This window comes from Sceloporus occidentalis, unplaced genomic scaffold, assembly GCF_023333645.1.
Source record: "Sceloporus occidentalis isolate IW3139 unplaced genomic scaffold, rSceOcc1.0.p SCAF_149, whole genome shotgun sequence".
Lineage (NCBI taxonomy): Eukaryota > Metazoa > Chordata > Lepidosauria > Squamata > Phrynosomatidae > Sceloporus > Sceloporus occidentalis.
Genome location: NW_028317129.1, coordinates 1802620 through 1812670, shown reverse-complemented (window position 1 = coordinate 1812670; position 10051 = coordinate 1802620). Strand labels below are relative to the sequence as shown.

At 39.4% G+C, this 10051-nt stretch overlaps 1 protein-coding gene across 1 annotated transcript; it reads right to left on the bottom strand.

The window, feature by feature from the left end:
• Positions 1-2812: 2812 nt before the first annotated feature.
• On the bottom strand, positions 2813-7759 carry LOC149280697 (carbonyl reductase family member 4-like). Its single transcript, XM_089500165.1, has 5 exons — positions 7618-7759; positions 7250-7367; positions 5678-5814; positions 3391-3525; positions 2813-2991 (listed from the first exon to the last, which is right to left on the bottom strand). Exons 1-5 carry the CDS (start codon positions 7757-7759, stop codon positions 2813-2815), a joined length of 711 nt encoding a protein of 236 aa, XP_089356291.1.
• Positions 7760-10051: the final 2292 nt, after the last annotated feature.

Genomic DNA, 10051 nt, shown 5'->3' with positions numbered 1-10051 from the left:
ATACCACCTGGAAAAGAAGGCTGGATGCCATTCTAAGCTAGGACTGGATTTGCTGCCACCTGGTGTAAAGCAGGATTCAGGTTTGTGAGGACACAATTGGGTTTCTTGGGTTATCACAGAATTAGCATAATTGCATCCCTGGAGCAGTTTGTGGAAACCACTGCTTTATAAACAATACACATAAAAAAAAAATATATAACAATACCGATGGTACGGCAGTAATTTGCCTAGAAAGGAAGACACTGTATTCCTTGTATGAAGCACACATCATTATTTATATTAAGTATTGACCTGTTTTATCTCAGCTATACAACATATGTATCTTTTTTTTTTTTTACACATATATAATTCACTGTATGTATTGATGTAGGGATATACATTAGTGGCTTTTTTTTATACAAGTTAATTCTTTACCCTTTTATTGTAGTGCAATAGCGTAATACAGTTTTTGGTGCTGATTGATTAAGCGCAGTTATCCTCGATGCATTTAAGACTTATATACCATACGCCGTAACCATAAGCGCCTATATATGGCAAGCGATCGTATTTAGCCGTGAAGAAAGAGCAAGTTGCCCAGATTTCGTATGGAAGGGCCGGACGGTGTTTGTTAACATGGAAGGATGTCGCTTGCATCTCGACTAGAATTTCACTGCTTAGTTAAACATGGGCTACATTGCTTTCCTATCATAATTCTAAAGAACCGCTTGTCTTGTATCATCTGCCAAACACCTCTATCGATGTGACTTGTTATTTAGGTAATGGTTCATTTTCACCCACGTTGTTATTCCATTAATTATCTGTATTTATATAAAGGGCCTCCATCTGTTGGCTTATGTAATGAGCTCAAACCATTTGGAGTTTAACATCAACATACGTTAAATAACGAGGACAAATGTACTTTTGTGGGGAAGGTTTTTATGACAATTGCTATGCAAGGAGTTTAAATAAAAGATTGTTTCTTCAAACAATTTATTCTTCGCACAAGGTTTTTTTTTTTCCATGGAATTTGACATTTATGGGCAAAGCGAAGATTGTATGTGTACACGATAATAACCCTTAGAAATTCCGTTTAACAAAAGCCATTAATATTTTCTCCGTCTTGTGAAACTACGAGCCAAGTTTTCTGAAACAGAGTATTGCCGATGTGATTATCTGAGTGGATCCTTGCTAAGCGACAGAGCCCTTAATATTTACAAGCATGGAAACCATTCGCAAAACCCATCGCGACAGACTACGTACAATTAAATGCATGCTCAACGCAGTATATTTAAGTTTTGCCTTAAAGGGCACACAGAAATCTGACTGGTCTTGTCTTCATGACAGCTGATTGATGTTTAAATCCCCTCTGTGTAAAAGCTTCTACCACTTCTACCGGGAGTCTGTTCTGCAGATCACACACCCTGTCACCCTTATTGATTGCCCTGAGTACAATAAAAAGGTCCTACTGTCGAGTAGGGTGAGTATGAACAGTGGTGTAAAAATGCGTTTGCTCCCCGCCTGATTTTCTGCATCTTGGGCACTGAAAGGTTTTGGTTCAAGATCCAGTAACTAACGGCCCAGGTGGCTTCTGCACGCCTGCAGATTCAACGTCCAGAGCAGACAAGCAAGTAACGCGCTAACTGCTCAACCTCATGTACATGTTTATCACATGTTACTTTGTATCTCCTCACAACTAATGTCATTTTCAATTAAAAATGACTGGTTGTCTAAGCAGATCAAAGCAAACACCCCGCCAACCCACTGGGATCAAAGTAGTTGAATTGTTAGGTTCAATTAAGCTTAACTAGCTCTTAACACATGTCCACATCCCACTGAGACTGAAACACAACTTTAACATATATATTTTAAGCCTCTGGACATTAGCATCGTATACCTCAAATATGCCGTTTAGCATCTATATGTGATTAGCATTATAAATGTGTCGAAATGCACACATACAATTTAATGAATCATTAGGAACAATAAAAAGAATTAATGCTAATAATAATTATGAATGCGTTTCTAGATCTCTCTTGGCAAACTCTAGAGGAGCGTTCATGTTCTTCTCAGTGGGTCCCACCATGCTGCTCTGCCTGGTGTCTTTCTCATAGCTAAAAAGAGACTGGCCTGCAGATCCCCGAATGACTCCTGTCCCAAAATTTCTACCTGTGTTCATACCTAATCTAAAATAAATCCAAACATTCACCAAACTTTGGTGCTATTTGTTCTGACTTCCTCAAAATACGACTACAAAATGATCTTACCAAAACCAATGTAAGCAACACAGACATCAGACAGAGGGCTAATAGCCTATAGCACCTAAAGCAATATGCCCTTACCCCCAGGGTATACATTGCACATGAATGAGATGTTTTTAAAAGAATGGAATTTGATGCATTAAATGCTTTGTTTCATTCATGTACTCAGTCATCTATATGACAATAGAAAACTTAAAAATGATTAACCTTCTTTGAGCATAGTATGATAAATCCAGTGTTGGGCCACCAGAGCTGATGAGTTAATGTTGTGTAGACACCTAGGCTCCCTGCTGTAACACAATAGTGTTTTCTAATAGTTTTATTTATACCACTCATATATTCCATCGAATAGCCACACATATATTATAATTTGAAATATAGTAATACATTATTCCTTTCCTATACCAATCATTGAAGAACATTAGGCAGTTCACACATGCGGCAGAGACAGCACATGATGTCACTTTGTATGTGAAATTAAGGACCACATTAACCACGTGGGGAAAGAATCCATAGTCACTATGAGGATTTTTTCCATTTTTTGTCATATATATACGGATTAATGACGGTGCTTCTTAAAACTGTAGCTGTAATCCACCGTCGACCACTAACACATGGCCGGTGATGTATGAGGCCTCAAACAAGAATGCTACTGTTTGCGCAACGTCTTCCGTCTCTCCAAATCTGCCCAGTGGGATGCCTTTGGCCAGCCCATCTTCCTGCAGGTGTGATGTCATATCCGTGCGAATGAATCCTTCAAATGTAATAGAGATCAGTTAGAGCGGCTAGGGTTCTCATCTTCAATTATGCAGTAAAATTAGCAAAATACATCTATCCCAAATGAGGTGTCTGAGACATACACAGGTAGGGGTATGTCACTTTTTGAATCCTTAATATGTAGTACAGACACGTTAATATGTCTTCAAACGTAAAGTGAACCTGTCACCTAAAATGGTTAGTCCACCAAGCATAAAAGCTATGTACACAGAATAATACATCCCATCGTCTGATACATACGTATCACACATACTACTACTGGATCACGTAGATTGTAGTCACATTACGACACCAAACCAGAGTAATATCCAATTCTGATTAACATTCACACACCTCTGGTTCAGAACAGGTTTAAGTGTTGATTACAAAAGCTCACCTGGTGCAACCACATTGACTCGAATGTTCTTCCTGGCAACTTCTTTAGCAAGAGACTTGGAGAAACCTACCAATCCTTCCTTGCTGGCACTGTAAATGCTCTGGCCAGAATTCCCTTTGTGTCCAACAACACTGCCTGCAGTAATATGAAGTCAAGAAACACCATAGGAAAGTAGAAGCAATCAAGTTACGTCAGTTCAACCATGAGTTGGGGTCAGGCACAGTTGGGGAGATCTCCCTCCGACTGGCCCACACACCGAAGGATCCAAGGTCCATACCGTCACAGGTATAGACATGCATGCCCCTTCTGCATTGCACTGCTTGCCATCTTCTAAGAGTCTGAGCATTGGATTATAAGATAACATTCTGCCGACTGCAGCTGCTCGAGCAGGACAGCGTAGATCTATGCTGATGAAAGTACAGACCAACCAACAATGAGCGATAACATAATGGGGAGGAATAACCGTGTAGTCCTGAGAAAAGGAAGATAACCTTTAATAAAACTTGTTTTTTTCTAATAATTATATAGTTGTTATTTTAATTTCAGCGATACACGGGTTTTTTATGTAGCACACAGAACTTCTTCTTCATGGCCAGCTGGTATGCAGGGTGTAAATCGCTGTGACAAATGCGACATACATGTGTGCATTCATATATTCACCAAGAATTATAGGGGGGTGGAAACTTAATAGATTTCCCGACTGTATAAACGTGTGCACGGTCAAGGACAATCTTTACACAGCACCGGGCCAACGCTAGCCTGGTGTGGGTTACCCCGACGGGTTGGTTAGAGCTTGTAAAGAGTCAGCAGTGTCGATTGTTCTGGAGATTTATGGCAATGATTTCTTTTGCCTTGTGCAATGAGCTATCCATGATCTGGGGTGAACTGATTCACTTCGCTATTAGTTTGTGCCATCTAGTGGATGCAGGAGATTTACCGGCAAAGGCTATACATTCTATATTTACACTGAAATAAACCATAGATAATTAGTGAATAGAATAGAAGCAGCCCAAAAATAAAAAATATAGCCATGCCAGACCCTTACGGTTTTTTTTAGTATTTTTTTTTATTAATTATTTCTCCTAAAATAATTAAGGAACGTGTTATTTGTGGCCACGCTGAAAGCGAATCCTCCCCCCGTTTCCCTCGGGGAATGAGTGTCTGTCAAACCTTTTTAATGAATTACTGACGGCTCATCTAGTTATTTAGCAATGAAAATGGGCCAAAACCTGATCTTTCTATAAAAAGAGAGTGTAGAAATCCCCATCCCCCTATGTATATAATCACTAGCTGCAGGTGGTTTTGCCCTGAAATAGTTAGTTACACAACTTTTTTATACCAGTGGGTTTTTAACACTTTCACTGCCGGCATACCTTTGTTCATTAATTATTTTAGGGGAATTACTAAAAGTTATGTTTTATATATGATATTTTTGTAGGGATTCTAATTGATATATTTACTTAGTATTTATTACTATTAATGTTTCTTACTTGGGGTCACAACAGATGCTGCAATAAGACAGGGCACTATTCATGTCTTCTTCGCCGCAACTCTCCATGACTTGGTGCAATGATAATACTTGCACATTATCAAACGAGCACCGCTTCTGTCCACACAGACCTCCACCGCAGCCTTGGCATGTCCCTGCCAGCTGTTGATGGGTCCAAGGGACAAGTAAAATAGGCCCCTAAGATAAGCCTAGGGCCAAGGCATTAATAGCGACACTCCAACCATCGCATGCACTTTAACACACATAAGTTGTCCATTTTGCAAATGCATGGGAGGCACTCTGCAGAATCCCCCAAACTTATTTGACCCCCCATTGGTTTGGTGAAAGCTGGGGGCCCCCATATGCATGTGTGGAAAGTGCGGCCATTGATTTCAACAGGGAACACATTCCTCACAACAAGGCAACCTCTCTTGAGTCAGGTAATTCCTTTATTGTTTTTGGAACAATGTGTGTTAACCCAGAGAGTGCTTTAATATACATTCTTCTATAGGGACATTATACTGTGCCTTTAAAGATGGCCATAACTTGTTCAATTTAAAACTCTATTTTGTATACAATCTCATCTCTATTATAAATACAGAAAGTTTTCCCAGTCTACTCAGGCCTCCTCCACGCGTATAAACTCTACTTTGGTTGATAGATGACGTCTAATCGAGTGATTTCAGACAGGATTAAGGCAAGACAATAACATTTCCACAGTAAAAACTTCTATAAAGATAAAACTGAAATGTTTGCGTGTTTCGCATCCTTGTTACTGGCCGCCATCATGCATCTTACCTATGTTGACAATGGCTCCTCCCTGTTGCTGGACCATTCCTCTGATGGCCACTTTACATGTCTGGATTGGCCCTATGAGATTAACGGTGATCTGAGACAGGACGTCCTCGCATGTGCTCCTCAGCAACAGCCCATCTCTATCGCAGAGAAAACACACTCAATAAAACTGTGTGTTACATCCGGATCGGAACAATGGAAGCCAGATGCCTTCAACGTTACCAAGCCAGCACTTTCAACCATAAACAGTTTGTATACAAAGTCAGAGTTGTATGCTTTATGTGTATACAAATCACCACTTTGTGGGGTTATGTGTCACAGCAAGTATTATAAAGTCTACTTTTAGAAGAATTACACTGTTTTCAGATCCTTTGCACAATTAAGTTATTTCTCATAACGAACCATATATTTATCTGTTGTGCTATGATTGTATGTTAACTAAATTCATAAAATTGTTTGTATATAGTTTAGATAAACAACTACATCTGCGGACTCCAGCAATCAAGACTTTAGCGAATACAACCTTAAGATAATTTAACTATTCACCTCCAAATAATTTCCAATCAATCCCAATGCCAATGCCAATTTTGTAACTCTTTCCTTGGCGTTGGCTTCAACACACACAGTAAGTTAATCAAGAATGGATCCAAGTCAAGTAATTCAAGAGGAGGAGTACCGCTATTATAAATGTTGTATATTGTTCCTCAAGATTGTGAGCAGGGCTCTCTCCACCTAATGTATCAGTTTGTCTTAGTCTGTCAATTATTGTCTTGTCATATCCCTCAAATATATGTATTGTATTAAGTTCTGCGTAAATTGGCGCTATATAAATAAAAGATAATAATAATAATTTTAACGGTATTGATAATCAGCTAGCACACTATAGATAAAATGTAGTGTCATATAAAAAAAAAAAAGTGCTTTTCACTAAACCCATAGTTTGACAGAAGCTGAATTTGGTGTCCTTTTCCCTTGTCCCCTAATAAAAACTCATAATCTAATTGAATTGGTTAGAGGATGGCTTCTTTCCATTCATTTACTTAGAGATGTTGTACCATGGCTTATTACTACCTGGTTTCCATTAGAATGTAACATGTATATAGGCATAAACTTTGTAGTGTTTTTATATCCTCTGCTTAACAAGTCCATGGAACCCAATGCAATAGACCCAAAGTCATTAAAAGAGCTTCGGAGTGTCAGGGCAAAACCATTGGTAGAAATATTAAACGTCCTTATTTTACACCTTCCAACCTTCTATGCTGAATGATTGTAACTAAAACATTCCTAGAACTGCTGAATGTCAAAACACCTCCCAGAAATAATTCTTGAATCAAGGAAAATTTTATTTCATTCATAAATTTTGCCGGGAACGTTAATTGTCGCAAGGCGCAAAAGTAAGCACTGATAGGTTGTTGTGTTAGGAAGTGAAACATCTTCTAAAATGTTTTTGTCTAAATACAATCTTAAACTCGTGTAACACAAGGACATACAATATGTTGCACTATATGTTCCTACAGTGAGTCAGGTTAGCATTAATGGATGCGGTGACCACACTTTAGGCTACAGAGAACTCACCTATTAATACCTGCAGCATTAACAAGATACTTAACAGGACCCACGTGTTTCACAATCTCCTTAAATGTGCTCTGAACCTCTTCTTCTTTGGCGATGTCACAGCTAAGAGCCAGGGGGGCTGCAAATAAACACACAGACAAGAAGGTACTGGGTGGGGGTTAACAGTTGTATGATTTCTTAGAAGTGATAATCAACTTCATACACCATACGTTAAATAAAATTCCTAAATCCAAGAAGCAGCTTATAGACTGAAGATAAAAGGGTACAACTCATTGATGCCCCAAACAATGCACTAGTACCACCGGGCTGTTGGGGAACAAAGCTAATTGCAAACGCACATAAAGAGAAGTTACTGTATTTCCACTTACCGCCAACCTCTTCTGCTGCGGCTTTTGCCACTTCCAAATTTCTGGAGATAATCGCCACTTTATAGTCCTTTTGTACCAGCAACCTTGCGACCGCTTTCCCTATCCCCCTGGATCCTCCGAACACAGCACACACTTTACTCATCTAAAGCAGAAACGATGAGTCATTTAACTAGAGTAATAAAAGTGTTCTTTACGCATTTGGTTAGTAGAAAAATAGCAGTGTTTGCGCTTCTTAAATCAATTCTTGGCTTGCCTCCCTATCTGAGGGTAAGTTTTGGGGCCATCTGGGGCTCTATATGTACAGTCATAATTATATGTAACAAACTGATAACGTGTATACAGATGCGTGCAGACTCATCGGTCAGAGATACAGGATGAACCCATTTATTATCTGAATGGCAGCCGGACATACAATGAAACGCTTACTTACTGCATCACATATGATTACTTTTACTTTGTTCTAACTGAATTCTTACATCCCTGTCTGGAAACAAGAAAGCAAACTGACTCTATCTTCAGGTTTACTGTGTTACACAAAAATAACTTTTTTTATTAATTTATGGGGGGGAAACTATAAATTATAGCACCTGCCTGAAGCTCTGAAGCGTTTTCTAAAGAGTTGTCATTCACCTGTGACCTTTTGTGCATACTATAACTTCAAAGCTGGCTTTACTTATCTGTTCATGGTTACACTAAATGTTATCCATGATATATTTGAAAATAAAAATCACAAAAAACATACCATTACAAGTCACATGACAGCTTTACTAGACACTAAACTGCTGCACACCGAACAAGCACGGAGACTGACGAGGAAATACACATTCATTGCCATGAACTACAACTACGGGTCCTCACAAAGGACATTTCGCAACCGCACCTAAGCATTCGCTACTACGGCTGCCTGTAAGGAACATTTCGCTACTTGAGAATCCACAAAAGGTAATCTGTACGAGCAGGTGCTGCAGCGTTATCTTTTTCTTATTATACTGTCAGCTTCGGGTTGTTTTATCGTAATGAACATTTTGACGCCTAGTAAAAAAGATGTGCTAGTTTTAGGCAGCGTGGAGTAGGTTAATTTCATGCTGCAAAAAGTGCTGTTCATTTTCTTCAGTTTTCTGGTAATTAATCAGTTACTTTTTTATGGGGCTGCTTAATCCAGTTTATAGGAAAATACCCTCTGATGTAAGAAGCTTGTCCCTGGGATGTTAACTCTTTATTTACCTTCAATAAATCAATCAAGGCAGCAGAACACAATGACATCCCGATACGATTAATAGACGTTACGATATACGGGCACAGAACGGGAAGAGAGCCCTGCTCCTGTGAGCTTACACTCTCTTCGGGGAATGAGACGGACTGCTTGCGTGAGGATGATTTGATTGTAGAGAGGGTGGTGTGGAGATCCCAAAGTGGTGGAGGGCAGATGATTTCAGGACGAAGGGAGGGTATTGGAGTGGTGGGCTGTATGCGTCTCTGGTGGGTATTTAGTGAGTGTTTGCAGTAAGAGTAAGTAAACAGGGGTCTGACAGAACAAGGTAGGGAATAGACCACACGGAGACAGTTACTGTCAATGGGTGTCTTTCTAACATTATCTCTTTTATTTACGTCTACCCTGCTCTTAATTTGATAATGTCCACTCTGTTACACAGCTAAAGCTCTTTTTCTGTTTGGGGGTTTTCTCATACTTAATGGCTAATACCCTGTAGTCTATGGAAAGAAGACACACATACACACGTACACATCCATGCTCACACACATACGTACACATCCATGCTCACACACACACACACACACACACGTACATTTCCATGCTCACACACACACAGATATACACATCCATGCTCACACACACATACACATCCATACTCACACACACACACACATATATACACATCCATGCTCACACACACACACGTACATATCCATGCTCACACACACACACATATACACATCCATGCTCACACACACACACATATACACATCCATTTTCACACACACACACACACACACACACATATACACATCCATGCTCACACACATACACATCCATGCTATCACACACATACACATCCATGCTATCACACACACGTACACATCCATGCTATCACACACACGTACACATCCATGCTGTCACACACACAGAGCACATGGCAAACTTAAGTTCCGGTGTTTGTAATGCAGTGCATTACATTAAGCCATTCATGACAATTGACATGGCCGGCGTGTTACAGAAATGCATCCTCAAATAAAAGTTAGCTCGTTTGAGCAGGGTCCTCCTCACCTGTTGTCTCTGTAAGTCAATTTGTTATGTTGCATACTACTTGTTTTTTTACTATATTTTTTTTTCCAGAGTAAATTAGATGATATGATATATGTCAAAGAAGAAGATTACAGCTAAAGACAAATAAATGTTAAAACTGCCATTATAACG